Below are 17,048 nucleotides of genomic sequence, written 5' to 3'. Positions count from 1 at the left end.
CACTCACATGTAAAACATATTTACGACATACGCCATGTGCAAAAAATGTTCCGTAAATTATATTTTATTAATTTATATTTAAATACCTGATTTTGATCGCTTGCTTCGTTGATCAATATAAATGTTTGCATTTAAATTTACTTAACAAAAAAATAAGAATTAAATTGTTCAATACCAAAAATCTGTATTTAGGCATTATATAATGCTAAAATAAAAATAATTCTGACAACAGTCCAAGGCTTTGGATTTAAATCCCGGTCAGGTTACAATAAAATGACATAATATGTGTTTTTATCAAAGCCTGTGTGTTTGATTATTTCACTTTCACTAGGTACTTATATAACTGTTTATCTATACCACTGTCATTGGGCTTCATGACTGTTGTATTAAAAAATAATATTTTTGGAAAAGAGGAATATAATATAATATAGGGTTATCAAATACGAGGTATTGTCAAGTTGATTAGTTATGTCACGAGCAGTATGACATGTTGCACCATCTTGCTGGAACCACATATCGTCTAGATCAAAATCGTCTAATTCGTCCCAGAAAAAATCAGTAATCATGTTTCTGTAGCGTTCTCTATTGACAGTAACTGCATTTCCATTTTTGTTTTCAAAACAATACGGTCCAATTACACCTACAGATCATACAAAGTGTTAATTATTTTTAATGTAAAGGTGTTTCAAGAATAGCATGTGGGTTTTCACTAATTACAAAGTCATTAAACAAACAATGAGCTTCATTGCTGAAGATGATGTTTTCATGAAATAATGGATCTGTTAAGTTTTCGTGTTAACTACATACGGATTCAAATACAAATCTTTATGAAGAATATTCAATGCAGTACCATAAGGAATTCCAAGTTCTAGAGAACGACGTATAATTAATTTTATGGATTTTCATCCACAATTTGATTCACAGCATCGATATTTGCAGCAGTACGTTTACGTTTTAACGGGTTGGTTTTGAAACTTCACACATATTACTATTTGACCCAAATTTTCCAAATAAATTCTGATAGTATGTGATCAGTAGGTCGATTATTTTTACCATAAATATCACGTAATGCACGAAACGTAGCTCGAATAGATCCATTATTGTCATTAATTTTGACATTTTTATACGCTATACAACTACTGCGTTTTTCTCCATGATGCTTTGGCAAACAATACTAAACACAAATGTCAATTTTGGTGGGAATCAGAAAAAATTGCTGCTATGACGTTTTAAAAATCCACAGTATTAATTTGATTTGTGTAAAGGTGAATACCAAGTAAGAGATACATTTTATAAATAAATTGTGATATTTCAATACAATAGTATATTCTTTTGCTAAGTATGTATATATAATATATTACAAGTTACTACTATTGTAATATCATGTATATAATTATATATAAGTATAATATTAGAATTAATCAAAAAAATCTAATTGCATTACAATTTATTATTAAACTTTTGAGTGTCTTTCTTGATGATGAAATAATACATATTTGAAGAAGTTCATAAAAGTCACATTATTTTATATTTATATAAAAAAATAAGAAGTCGACTGAAACGTCGGATGAAACATGAAATGAAAATACCTCTAATGACTTGAACTTATTATAAAACAACATAAAAATATATTGTATTATAATCTGAATAAAGCCATCAAAAAATAGAAATTACTTTTCCATTATAAAAAGCTTAGTTTATGTGTATCGTGAGACTTCAATACTTTTTTAATTACGTACAAATCAAACTAGTGTAAAGTTTTTGCTACTCTAAATTATTGAAAGTGTTTTTCAAGAGTTATGTCACTATTAATAATTTTGACTTTTCAGCGCATAAGTGTGTTACATGGAAATAATTATTTTGAAGGAAATTGAATATATTGTTGTTTTAATTTAATAAAATGCAATTTTTTTGTAGTACTTATTCCACTTTTAATCAATAAATTAGGACCGGTTTCGTCCGCCTCAGAGGGACATTTTCAACAAACAATACAATGCAGTTCCACCATGAATTGACAGTTAACAAAATAAAAGAAATTTAATATAGTAATAATTATAATATTTATAATTATGATATAATAATAGTAATTATTTTTACAGCCAATAAATAATTTAGTTTGAATTTATATTATATCGAGAAAACGTACTAATAATAATTGCCAGGTAAATTGATATTGACGTTGAAAAAATATAAAACATTATAACCAAAATATCATATTATTTTAGTGCAAACTTGAGTGTTGTCAGTTATTAAGTTAATTAACATAAGATTAAATTATTGATAATTATCTACAGTACCTACATCATATCGATGGCAAGTATTTATATCTGACGGTCGGTTCAGCTACGCGGTTTAAAAACTGTCGTTTATCGAAAACCGGATGCCATTTCATAACTGCCGCAATTATTATTTGGCGTCGAATTGTTGGAAAAAATATATTCCAGAACCATAACTCAATTTCTACTGATTGACAGCACCCAACCTTTACATATTGGGGGGTTTAATCCCAAAAGGCATATTGAAGGTTTCTTCGAAAATAATTAATCAACATTTAAACACGTAAAAATGACCAAAAGGTATTATAGTTTATAGGCAAATATTTCGATTTGTGGATAACTACTAAACTTACGGAAATATTTTATGTACACCTACTGTAACTCCTGTGTTACTTTGATCATAATAATTTGTGCCTAGTTGAAATTGATGAAATTATTTGTGAACATCAACATTGAGGATACAACCAAGAATAGTTAGATTAGTTAAACATTAAATTATCTAATGGTCATTTTAGACGGTCAGTTCAGTTGTTCGTTCAGTTTTAGTTTTCGTTAAGTTATCAGTTCAGTTCGGAAACGGTGCTGCATTCATACATCACCTGAGTCACTTGTACACAATGCTACAATGTTGTACAAAAGGTTACCATGGATGATTACTTCTACATAATTGTATGTATGTAGCGACAAGCGACTACGTCAAAAGGCGCCTTTACTCGAACGTACGCATGACGTATGTCGTTTCTTAAAATTTACAAACTATGACTCCCCGAAGAAATTCACACATGACTTATCTGACTTAACTAATGCGTTCGCCGGATTTTTATCATATTTTTCTCAAGCTGTAACCTACAGTTTTTTTTTAAATTTAAAAAAAATCGGTGTTTGTACTTATGTACGCGCGTTAGAAGTTATACTTCTATGGCGTAAAAAAACGAAAAAAAAACTTGTGATAACCTAGATTCTTCGACTCGCTCTTAATTATCTTATTAAATTACACACTCAAGAAAAGGGGCCGCTTATTGGAGCACTGTTGGTTTATTTCTATACACTTTAACTTATATTATTAAATTATATAATTATATCTCGTTGTTTTTATTTTTAAAGTGACAACTGTCACTCTGACGTTCCACTGTTTGTTTACGTAAGGAATTGCAAATGGTCGACAATAATAAATCCGTTGCTTAGGCAAAGGAAAAATTAGTCTACTATCAAACTTGCGTTTATATACAGCTGATTGATTAGCAGTTAACTTCATACTGTCGCGCACTTTCGTAACGGTGTGCGCGCGCAACTCTCAATTTCATTCATTACCAAACGCCCCAAAATAAGTATAACTTCAATAAATACAATTAAACTGTATCCCCAACATTTCAAAACCATTTAAAATAATCACCCGGGTATCGATACATATATGTCGATTTTTGAAATCTATGTATTTTTTTTTATTTCGACATATAAATCTTCTAAAAAAAAAGACAAAATGAAAACTTTCGTATAGACGGTGCTCGTAAATTTTCATGGGGCCGCTCATAAAACTGTTATTTTTTACATATTTTTCCATTCGGAATTCTCTTGCATAAATCATTTCGCCGTTAACTCAAGATCAGGATGTATCTATCGCAAAACCCTTATCAATAGCAAAGTTTTGTTATCCTCAATACACTATGGGCCGGCTTTTCAAGATAACTTACAGGCGTCGTAACTTGGGAAAGTGCTGTGTCGTATTTGTCCTGAATCGCAAACCTTTTACGCTACGATATAGGGTAAGGTTGCTATGATTGGACCACTTAACTTTGTGATGGTGTAACTCATCAAATATTATTGATAAAATAAAACAAATTGTTCATTTTAATGTATTATTTACTTAATTATGTATACACTTAACACCAGTCCAATAAAATTAACCATTTTCGAGATTTAACAGGAAATCCAAATTTTTGTTTATTGCCGTCTTTGGACCACATGCTCCTTGATTGGACCACTAAGTTTCCATCATTGGACTTTGAAAAAATAATAATAATTTACACACGTGGTCCAATCAAGGTGCTTTATAATAATATTTTATAAAAATTAAACAAAAGCATTCTCCGATTCTTCATGGGCTATCACAAATTCATAGTCAGCAAATACATCTTTATGCAGAGGATAAATGCCTGTCTTCAGAAAGCCATTTGCAGCCGTACCGACAGAAGCAGCTCTGGAATAGGTTTTTTTACATTCTCCACAAAATGCAACATTTTGTGGAGAATGTAAAACCATAGAAAAAATATTTCTTTATTAATATAGCCACTGTCTGGGTTGAAAGCAAATATTGAACCAGGTAGTGCTCCATCTTTCAATTCATCTTTTGCTCTCTTCCGTTTAAATATGATAAGCGGGGGAACGAATAGGCCAGAAGCATTGGCACAACATACAGCTGTGGTCGTTGTGCCACGTTCTCCACTAGTGATTGCTCCAACTTGGTGCTTACCCTTCAATGCCAAAATTGTTCTAGGTTTTCTCTGCAAGTTGGAGAGACCCGTTTCATCAATGTTAAATACACGCCGAGCATCGTTAATGTCATGCATATCCATAGATGTCTGAAGTTTATCAAAACAATCTTTAATTGTAGCTTGATTAAATCCGGTAGCTCTGTTGAATGAAGTAGCTCTCGGTTGTCGTAGGCTCAAGTTTGGAAGCCGCTTCATAAACCCGTAATACCATATCTTTCCTGCAATTCGTTTTTCTTTATTAAATCTATTATTTATATTATTTTGCTCAGCAAATTGAAATGCCAATCGCCTGACATCTACTGGAATGATACCATACAAACAATCTTCAAGCTCGAGAATGTGTTCGCAAAGCTCTGTCTCTAATAATTCTAATGGTAGATCACCTTCGGAACCAACTATCTGAATTTCTTCTTTAGTTTTTGATTGCTTCCATCTAGTCTTCGTTTCAGTGTCGCTTTTGGAACTCCAAACATTCGACTTGCTTTGTTCAAACCTACTTCTTTTTTCTTTAATGCCTGTAATGCCAATGACATGCTGGGCTTATTCCAGGTATATTATTACCTCTCTTCGCCATTATGGAATGCAAAAAGAATATAATATGAAAAATGTTATAAAATCGTTCCCATGATTGGACCGGTCCAATGGTAGAGTTTATCCATGGTCCAATGATAGCAACTACGGGTGCTGTCACAAAAACAAGTTTCACAAAAAAACCAAAGTATTAGCGTAACAACTATTATCATAGTTGCAAATAGAAATAAATTACCTAATATAATTGATGTAAGTACAACCAAATATAGTTAATAGAATCATACTTACATTCGTTTTAGTTTTACTTGATTGTTATATTTTATGCACGATGAATACACCAACGAACGCGACTCATTTACCACATCCAAGACGAGACTGAAACAAGAGAGGCGCGGAAGAGGCATGGAAAGCTTGCTTTGTGAGGTCACTGATGGTTTCTAATGTCTTTTATTTCTGATATACCTACGTGGTCCAATGAAAGCACTGGTCCAATGATCGCAACCTTCCCCTAATATATTAATTGTAATTGGTTACCAGGGAAATAATTACGGTTTCTATTTTTTGAATTATAATTTTTTTATTAGGTATTTTGTTCAATGGAAATAACATTTTAATATAATTTTAAAGTGTATTGTTCGATATGTATTTTGCAGTACCGTGCGGTCCATAGATGCTGTAATTAAGGAGCATAATCAAAAGCCACATTATTTAAAAAATTCTGTAAATAATTTTAGAACATCACATTTAGAAAATTTGCGGCGTCATACTATTACTGCAAACGTGAAGATCTCTTCACTTAGAATGTTCGGCAGTTTTGTATTAGTTTTAATTTGTTACTTACTGCAATTTTTAATATTGCTTCTACGTGCTCATCTCTCCCATGGGTACCTAAAGTTAAAGTCATGTAAATTCAGTCAAAACACATTTGAGTGCATGGCGACCTTAGTCTTGGGTAACTGCTCCTGAAACATTCCCAATCATAAAAATGATGCTTCACATCGAAACGTACGGTTTCGTGATACGCCCGATTAAGACTGGATGTGATGTGTGGTGGCTGTGGTCTGGTGCGGCCAAAAACTTCAATGTAAAATGATACAAACTCCACAATAATAATTAATCCCGCTCACCAAGATACTATTGGTTACAAAAGCCAAAGTAATTACAATGTAGAAAACAGTACTTATTACATATTTATTCATTATATTTTTTGGCAGAATTGCTTCAAGATACTGATATATGAAAAACTTCTGCTTCGCTTGTGCTTATTGTGGGAATATATTGTTGCCATCGAAGAATGTCGCTGCTTTTCTATATATACTGACCATAGTAAACAATGTAAGATACTTATGAGATTAACATGAATTGGTAGATAAAATGTCAAAAATGCACACATCTATAATGAGTGGCTAAGGCCAACTCATCCTATTAGAAGGTTGCTCGCATGGCGGGCAACAATTGGGGCCTAAAGCCTCGGGCCCTGAGAATCGCCTACGAGGCTATATTCATGGGCATCGCTGGCTATACCTCCAGCGTGTGGCACACCAAAGCCTCGCTGACAATTGTGAAGAGGGCTCTGCTTAGCGGACAGAGGGCTGCTCTGATTGGCCTTACTAAGGCCTATAGGACCACATCTTCGGATGCCCTGGCGGTCCTTGCGGGGGTCTTTCCCCTCGACTTGCACGTTCAAATTAGAGGATCGACCACTCTCCTTATGAGGAGTATCAATACAACTCTCGCCGGTGTCCCTCTGACACCGCCATCGAGAGTGGAGGGCGTGAGCTACAGAAAGACTGTATCTGAGCTGGTCTACAAGACCGCATATGCGGCATGGCAGGCGAGATGGGTGACCTCCTCTAAGGGCCGCCAGACTTTTCTATACTTTCCAGATGTCTCGGTGAGACACATGACGAGGAGACTGGTGCCAACCCACTGGACTAGTCAATTCATGACTGGCCATGGAAACTTTGCGACCAAACTGCAGGGGCTTGGTTTGGCAGGACATGTGGACACGACCAGCAGGACACAGAGCACGTCCTGTGGGACTGTCCACTTATGGGCCCTGAACGAGCGGAGTTGTTTGTCCGGGTCCAACCCCATTCGGGCCCAATAGGACACGCGGACATGGTGGCAACCGAGGCCAATTTTGCGGCCTTTACTAAATTCGCCAGAGCGTACGGGGGGCGGGGCACTCTCGACTCCCCTTGCGACTCTTCAAATTAAAGTCACTCTGATAGTTGCCATATAAATTAACATCATGCATTCGCACTTCGGTGCAAGGTTGCATCACCAGTCCCGTGCGGCTCTGCTCGGGACAAAATGAGGGCTTAAATTCTTTGATATGGCACACGTAAGGGTTATGTTAGCCGGCCGCGTATGACGTGGCTGCATATACATAACGGGAGCGGAGGTGGGAATTTTACACACCATGTTACATCTATAATGAAAGCAAAACGGTTAAGTAAGTAGATCATATAACATATTTCAGTTTCTATATTCAGAAAATTTAGAACACAGAACATGTCATTAGAATCAGAGTTAGAATGCCTTTTGCAAGCAAGTTTAGATTGCACATCCAATGGAGAGAAAACAGATGTTTCATCATTTCCGTATGGGTTTATGATGTTCCAGATGTTCAAGTAACGATATTATAGTAGACGACGAAAGACATCATGTAACCAATGAGGAAGTTTTAAGACTAACTAAATCAAAAACAGTTACTACTACTAACAAATACAGAAAAAACTACATTAGGGTAAGCTGCGATAGGCAAAAATACAATGTAGGAAGAGCTAATCTCTGCTACAAAATCACTCTTAATGGTTTAATATTTTTAAGGTTTCATGATCTGATATAATTGACTAAGGATAGGGATAGATACAAGAGATGTTGATAAGTATATTATTTGATTGTAATTATAATATAAGGAAACAAAACAAACACTTTTTTATTTGATTTCTACGACCGGTCTGTCTAGACTCTAGAAGGATGGTCTCAATTGGAAACCAAATTTTACATAACAGTATACCTATTTCTTATAAATAAGTGTTTATTATTTAAAATAGCATGTCATTCTTGAGAATTAAAAATTAGCATATTTAATATTTATTTATAGGGCTTGAAACAAGACCTCGTTTGGGGGTGTGCCTTGATCAAGAGGCTAGAGAAAATCGGGTTTCAATAATTAAGAGTTGTTGCGGATAACTATATTTATTTGAATAATAAGTGCACAAACTGCGTAGATATTTTTTTTAAATAGCAGAGCGGTATATCCCACCATAGCTATCTATTGTTTCTGGTATTTTTTGGGTGGCACCCAAAATATTGGGATCAATAAGTCTCTCAAAGTTTAACGTTTATCTAAATATTAATATAAGTAACTCAAAGCCATCTAAAAATAATATGAGATGTACATATTGATTAAATAATATTGTACTTAACTTTCAATGTTTTCAACTACTGTGGGATGTTGTTATTTTGTAACGGAAGGATTGAGGAGGAAGTTTCGGGTGCTTTGAAAAAAGTCCATAAATAGGTAATTGGTGAAAGTCCCATTACAACGTTCGCTTTTTATATCGGAAGGCTTTTCGTACTTATACCCAAATAATATATTATGTACCTAAACATAATATATGTGAGTATATTATGTGAAAGTATCTTTAGAGACGATATTACTAAGTGATTTATTGGAGGCTTTATTAATGTAAGTGATATTTTTATTTTATTCTTGAGGACAAAAAACACTTTGAACTTTCATTACGTTAAGGGAGACTTGCTATAAATAAATTGAGAATAAAGAATTTTAGATTTCGTTAAAGGCTTAAACATAAACAATTCATAAACTTTGTAGGAACGATATCTATTACATCATAATTGTTTAAGGTTAGGTATATATATTTATAAGAGTCACACAGCGAGGCATGGAGAGGTGCATGTTGGGCATCACGCGAAAGGACCGTAAGAGAAACGAATGGGTTAGGAAGCAGACAAGAGTACGCAATGTAATAGACGTTGCCAAACAGCTGAAATGGAGATGGGCGGGGCACATTGCTCGCCGAAAGGACGGCCGCTGGACAAATGCCGTCATCCAATGGTACCCAAGGGGTACGAAACGGCCACAGGGTCGCCCTTAAAGCTGCTGGATTGACGAACTGGTAAACTTCGGCGGAAATACGTGGCAGCGAACGACACAGTACCGAGAGAGTTGGAGAAAGCTTGGGGAGGCCTTCATCCAGCAGTGGATTGACCCCGGCTGATGATGATATATATTTATACAATATCATATAATATTTTAAATATTTGAAGTGTTTGTAAAACCCATATTGCACACAGTAGGTATTAATAGTATCTAAAGTATTTACTACAGGGTTTTACACCAATACTTCAAATATTCAAAATTATCAAAATTGCATCCTTGACTTGGTAGTTTATATTTTTTTTAGCGTCTTTTAATGTAATAAATTACTATGTTAACAAGAATTACCTTTATTCGTTGTCAATGTGTGTTTGCTGTTAGTAACAGATACCGAAAGGCAAAACCCGGGTCGCAAAAAATACTGAAATGGAATAGTATAAAACTTAAAACAATTAGAATTTAAATTCAAATTCCATGAAGTTCTTTCGGTCGATAGTATTAATTTTCTAGAAATCTATTACATTATTATTTTTCTTATGTATATAAAAATATTTAATGCTCATATAGTATATTATTATTTGTACCTATATATTATTAAAAATGTATTTGTTCTTATAGATAATAATGATAATAATATATCCGTGGTTATAATACTTTTTGAAATCATTATTTTGTTAACACATCTATTATATATTTATTTTAAATTAGTAACTACTAAAGATCTCTTCATCCCTTGAGAAAGGTAAAAGAGAAATGGACATAACGAGGACATCTATCGTTAAAATCTACTTCCATGTAAATCAAAGCCAAAATTTAAATGTTTGATTATACTAGTTTTATTTTAAACTACCAAATAGCAAGTTTCACATTACACTACATTAATTTCCTCACGTAGAGAGTAGTACCGAGCTACTAGCATAATATAAAAATTTAATATCTTACAAATATTATATAACTACTAAGCAAAATGCTATATTGTAAGTCTTAGTATAGGTACTGTTATATTTTATGTTTTTTTTTCTAGTTTACAAACCTTAGCTAGATAATCTATCTTCTTAGGTCGTGACATCAGATTAATAGAAATAAATGCCAACTCATTCCATAATCTAAATGTAATATCGAAGACAATTTTTTTATTCGTCCAGGCGTACCTACTCTGTTATCGGCTATTGTAGGGGCGACCCATCTTGGGTAGACAGTGGCCTGTAAAATCCGCGAATACAGGATGAGATGGGTTGTAATGTCGCCAAAGCAGCCAATACTATTATATGCATAATTGACAGTTTACAGTTTGCTCATTCACCAAAAAAACAATGTCATTGGCTCCATAAATTGGTGTAGATCGCCTCGCAAAGATGTCCCTTATTAGAATTATTATAAGAAATATTTATTAACCATTGGATTAATCTATTAGATCTACGCTTTGGAGCAAAACTATCGGCTTAAATGTATCGTCGTCTTACTATTAAGACCTCGTATGTCCGATATTATAAACAAATTAAATTTGTTCAACAAAATTTAAATAAAGAAACATTTTAACTTATATCAAAACCTTGGTTCTTTAGTCTAGTATGCTGTCCACCTCAAATATGGCATTAAAAACTCGTATGTCATAACCAGTGCAGATTCATCGATTAGAAAGGTGCTTAAGATAATGGTTTTATTACGTTTTTCCACCCCCTCAAAATTCTTCTCAAACAGACTTACAAGGTTTTAATAGTAAGGTGACGGTATGCAGTATCTGATTGATAAAAATCCTTTCTTTGACAATCTTACTTAGATAAATCTGGGTCTACTATTACATAGTTCGATTTTTCATTATAATAATAATACATATGTACTGATGAACTGTGTTGAATGTGTATTGTATATTGTAATAAGGGTGCATATTGCTAATAAACGGTCAGGTGTTTGGGTGATTGTGTTATTTTAACTTATCCCAGTTAATTAAAATGTTATATTATGTAAATATAATATGTTCTTATAAGAGACTGATAAAAAACACAATAATAAAAACATGTGATTTTTACAGAAGTGCAATGTGATATCAAAAAACAGACATTCTGAAAACTCCGTACAATTCCGTCGCCAAACTCTAGATACCTATATATAGGTATTATTTTATTTAAATACTGATTTTTAATTGGTTAATTCAACAATTAATATTCATAATACAGAATATAAACTAACTTAAATAAATGCCTATATCACTATAACTATAATATCTCGGACGCATAGATATTAGTTTATTTATTAGGGGTTAGGATATTGTACAAGGGGTAGGTATAATTGGTTAAGAATATTGACCGTAATACTATGGATGTAGGTTTGAGCCCTGCTCTGCTTAATTTTTTTTTCTGATAGGTATACTATTTCTATATAATGTACATAATATATGGTTGACCAAATCATATTATAGAAATAACATAATTTTGAAAAACCTCAGAAAAATATTTATATAAGTATTAGAAAAAAATCTAGAAAAAAGTTGCAATGAGTGGAACTCAAACTCACGTCTTTCACTTTCCGGATGAGTGCTTTGTGCTTTAAGTTATCGTTCTATATATAATTCATGCAAACTTATATTTACGTTTAAACTGAGGTACTAACTTGAAATTCCACCGGTCAGTAGACAATCTGTTTTGTGATCAATTAAAGTAAATGAAATTACTAACTTAAAATTGTAACAGGCCTCTGAGTGCTAGCTACGTATTTATTATTGACGTTCTTGTACTTATGTATGAATAGTGGAGTTATTATTTTCCGATTAAATTTCTTCAATGTATGCTCACCTTTCATTCTCTTGAAGCTCGTAGGTCACTAATTCTGCTCTTAAAGCATTATCCCTGTTCTCACGTTGTATAGATTCCAATATTCTGAAAATTTTTAATTTTTATGCACCCGTCAATTACATGACTTATTTTGGGTGAAAGCTTATTGCTCATGTCATGCTCACCAGGCACCAATAGCGAGGGTTGTGCGGCTGGTCAATGCACTTCCTAGAGATGTAGACATTTTTAGCGATGCATTATGTATTCTGTTTTTTAAATTCTATTTTATTGTTTAATTTGTATTTTTTTTTAATTATACCTAGTTGTTTTTTTATTTTATTTATTTTCTATAAAATTATTTTTTGCTTTGTTTTTTTTTCTGTACCTTGTTTTTTCTTTAGTTGATTTACTTGTGCTTTTTATTCTAAATGTCATGTTGTGAACGTCTTGAATTAATAATTTGTTATGTACTCAACGTGTCTTTTTTTAAATAAATAAATAATTCATTCAATATTGTAAATCCACAAGCATTTAAAGAATAGTAATATTATGTAAAATAAATTTTAATACTTACAATATAAAATGTTCAAAACACAATAAAATACATAAAACGGTACAATGATCACCCTTTGCATGGCATATCTAAGATTTATGACAATGTCTGTGAGAAGGGATCGCAAAGATTGTCAAGGAAGCGGTATCTTTCCAATCCCAGAATGACATAGATCTGACCCAGCCTTGATAGATTATCGGCGTCATTTCACGGTTAAATTAACATTACGGGACCGACCGAAGGATTCAGCTGACATTATATGGAAGCGAGTTTCGATTCGTCCTTTTCCCATCTATATGATAAGCCATTTTTCAAGAGAAATATTTTGGCAAGTTTTCTATGTCACCTATATGCTATGTAGGTAACAGATGGACAGGCGTGAACAATACTTGCCTATAATATTATTGTATGTTAAGGGTGGCCGTATTATTTTTAGCAGAGACTAAAATTTAATAAGTTTCTTTAAAAATAATCAAAACGAATCTAAAATAATATATTAAAAAAAAACTTTGTGAAATAAATGTATATTGGAAGTTATACTTTTAATACTACAATGAATTTTATGAAAATTTTGAAACAAAATGTAGCATAATGAGTTCTTTAGAAGGTGACTAAACGATTTTTGAAAAAAATGTAGTTTACTTTTATTTGTTTTGTTCTTATGTTAGTTATTAATGAAAATTACCAAAAAAAAATATTCAATTGTCGTTTTGAAATGAAATTTGTCACCCTCAAAGACAGAGTAATGTCTTGGTAAAAACTGAAATTTTATACATTTTACATAGATTTTTAAAATTTCATATTAAATAATCACTACACATCTAAAACATTAAACAGATTCGTTTTTTAAATAAAAAAAAATAACAATATAAAATGTACGTGTATTGGAAGTCCCATTTTTACATCGTATTTTATGAATATTTTTATCATTGAAAGTGTAGTTCCACCGTCGATGTAGCGTCAGCTTATAATTTCCTAGGTCCCAGAATTAAATCCTGGGTCTAATAATTACACATATTGTTTTTTTTCAATTTGGGTATGACTCAGAGTACGGACCTAATAGGTTGCGCAAGTGGCTAACATCCATCTCTAGTAAAAAAATAATCTATTAATACAAACTTCTTATACTCTGTGGAGGCCTATATGGTCTTATTAAGATCAGAGATGACAAAAAAGTATAATGGTCGGGCCAATGATGGTCGCTTTTTCCCAATTATCTCAAATCCCCAGATATTGTCGCAAATCAGGGCGACCGGCAGTTACGGATAATCACTCGACCGTGATTAAATAACGTCAGTTAGCTCGAGTGACCTCAAAACAGTAGACGTGCCTAGGTTCGTTGAAGCTAAGCCATTGCTTAGTGATTAATCCGATTATATAGACGAATTCAGAAGTTAGTTGTCAACTACGGCCGGGTCAGCTTGATATAGAGTGACCGTCAACTAAGCGATACTTCTGAATACCTGGCTAGTCCTGATACCGGCTCTTTCCATTCATCAAAAGTGTACCGTGAAGTGCCGCGCACCGGTTAACCCAACAAACAATACCGCGCGAGTGATAGTGTGACCAGACTACGGAGCCAGCCTCAACAGCAATACGGTTAGTACCTGGCATCCTAACGTAACCCCCCCCGCATACGTATCGTGGATACAACAATCATTCCATCATAAAATTATAGTCCATTATGAAAAGCGCAACCTTGTAGTTTGGTAAGTTTTTTAGAAAGTGACAATGATTTTTTTAAAAAAAATAACAGTTTTATTTAAGGTATATTTCGAAGAAATAGTTTAAAAAATAATTGTTTTTGAGTTTTTATGAAGATCACATTTGGAAACAATGGTACGTAGATCGAGTAAAATGCAATCAGTGGATATTAGAATAATTATAGAAGAGAACATTATTTCCAAACGTTATTTTTCTTAAGTAAACCTATATTTTAAGTAAGTTATAATGTAAGTAGATTGTCGTTAAGATATTTGCGATAAAATACAAAAGGTCATTATAATAAATCCTTCGTTATGGCTTGTCTTGAATATTATGAAAGATGTAAAATATTCAGTAACTTACTACAAAGTGTTTTATTCGATGGGAAAGTGTACCGTTAATATTTCATAGTTTCCCGATAGTGAGGCGATAACTCAAAATAGCCCATTACTCTGTTTATTTTATACATATTAAATTTTATTATAATAGATTAAGTAAAGTAGTACAGTTACCTATTAACAGGAGTGAATGGTTTAGTGAGTAAGTTAGCTAGACACATGACTCCGTAATATGTTTACTTTTTAAAACGATTTATAATGATTCGTGTTATTGGTCACGAAAGAAAAAGATTATCTACTCGATAATTTCACCAAGTGAAGGATGCTATAGGATTCTCTATACCTTTATATATGCAAACAATGGAATAGAGTGATCGATAGGGAAATATAAAGAGGATATTTGAAAAAAATCCAGATACTTGATTGTAAAAAGAACACGAAAACAAACGTAAATATATCAATATATTATCGTTGTAAAAGTCCTTGAAATAAAATGCACAAAGAAAAAACCTTATAAGCTATGACTTACTGTATGTACTCCCCTGGTTAATAAAACGTAATATTATGTTATAGAGATGGAAAAGTAAAGTTAGTATTACCTGTATTGGCAGGTCATGCCATATCCGAAGTCTCTCCAGAATCCAGTGTCTCTTGAAATGAGGAGTTGATCAGTTTCAGGAGGCACTTCTCTTCCTTGTAGCGTGTATACTACGTGAGGATTGTACAGGCTGAATACGACCGGGTAATAGACCTGGAAAAAAGATGAACATTATTAACACTTTTGTGTAAGTAAGTAATGTGTATTTTAAAGAAATCAATCACGCATGAATATTAAAAAAAAATATTACGTTTTTTTCAATATTACCTAATATAATACCAAACCGTAGATTCTTTCTAATATTACGTATTGCTTTGAGGAAAGTGTGAATAGTTAAAAAATATTGAACATGCATAATTTGAAAACATCTCATGCATATACCTAGGTACTATAAAAAACTTAAAAAAAAATACGACACCCGACGGGACTTGAATCCGTAACTGATGGATTAGCGCCAGTGTGCTTTTCTAATTAAGCTATGTGCACCCTACTTAATTACGACAATAAACTAGTAGTTCTTATATGGAATTTATTATTCATAATCATAAAAACAATTTATGTTCAATATATAGAATGTTACAATCTCAAATCTTGTGTATTATTTATCGAAATAGCTTAAAACTCATTTAGTGCCAATACCACGACTGGCGCGTTTGGAGTACTTGCCCATTAGATATAATTAGCGCGTTATTTAAATGTGGTAATAATAAGTTCAGCAGTGATTGTGTTTTAATAAAAAATGTATTTTCTTAATAGAATTTCGAAATGTATTTTATTTTAATCAATTTATCATAAGGTTATTCACTCATGTATAAGTAATATAAATGAAGAAAGATAAGTATCAGCTAGATTGATGACTGTATAATATATAGTCAAAAATGTTGTGAGTGATGATGTAAAGATAATAATTATCAATGGCTGAAATGTGAATATTGAGATATAAACCATACGATGTTTGCATTATAATAATATGTAGAGAAGAAAATAACATTTACTAAACTAAATAACTTTTTTCTATTTTAAACAGAGCATATGGGCCATTAGAAAGTGGAATTTATATTGACAGCTTTTTTATAAATAGTTGTTAGTATTTTTTAACGAATTTATTTAATCATTGCGCTGTATTTAAACAGACTTAAAAATAACATGTATTTTTTTCCAGCCGCTGGATAGAACCTGCAACCCATGTATTCAGAGACGGGCGCTAGTGGAGAATAATTGAGCTTAAAATATTATAATATATTAATAGCTTTATTGTGGCTTAAAAACATTGACCTTTAACGGTTCAAATAGTAGTTACTAACATCGGCTAATGATAGCATTTAAAAGCGAGCTTAAAGAATGGTTTTCTAAGACACGCTCTCGAATTTGTACACCTTTCGTGTTAATAAAAAGATAACCTCGCAATGAAAACATGGGAGACAAGGAAAAATTAGCTCAAACATTAACGCGGTCTTAATTTCCATCCATTATTCTCACGACATCAAGTCAAGCAGTTAAAGTTAAAGCGGACAAAGAAAGCGCTGGAATAGGCCAGAATTTTTACGCCGCGTAAAGTTTTACGTGAAAGTTACATTGGGAAATTCTCGTATTTGAGAAAAGTACGTGTTTCATTTCATTCGTTTTGAAAAAGTGTTATATTTTACGTAAAAG

The 17,048-nt window shown here is 32.7% G+C and overlaps 1 protein-coding gene across 1 annotated transcript in view; it reads right to left on the bottom strand.

The window, feature by feature from the left end:
* Nucleotides 1-17,048, bottom strand: part of Csgalnact (Chondroitin sulfate N-acetylgalactosaminyltransferase) — a 294,143-nt gene that overhangs the window by 37,351 nt on the left and 239,744 nt on the right. Inside the window, exon 7 of the mRNA XM_085948893.1 lies at nucleotides 15,397-15,548. Within this exon, the coding sequence (XP_085805019.1) occupies nucleotides 15,397-15,548 (152 nt within the window). The remainder of the gene's footprint in view (nucleotides 1-15,396; nucleotides 15,549-17,048) is intronic.

This window comes from Rhyacophila brunnea, unplaced genomic scaffold (assembly GCF_057557595.1).
Source record: "Rhyacophila brunnea isolate RB1 unplaced genomic scaffold, BYU_Rbru_1.0 scaffold_10, whole genome shotgun sequence".
NCBI lineage: Eukaryota > Metazoa > Arthropoda > Insecta > Trichoptera > Rhyacophilidae > Rhyacophila > Rhyacophila brunnea.
The sequence above is the reverse complement of the archived record's forward strand: the minus strand, read 5'-3'. Positions and strand labels throughout refer to the sequence as shown.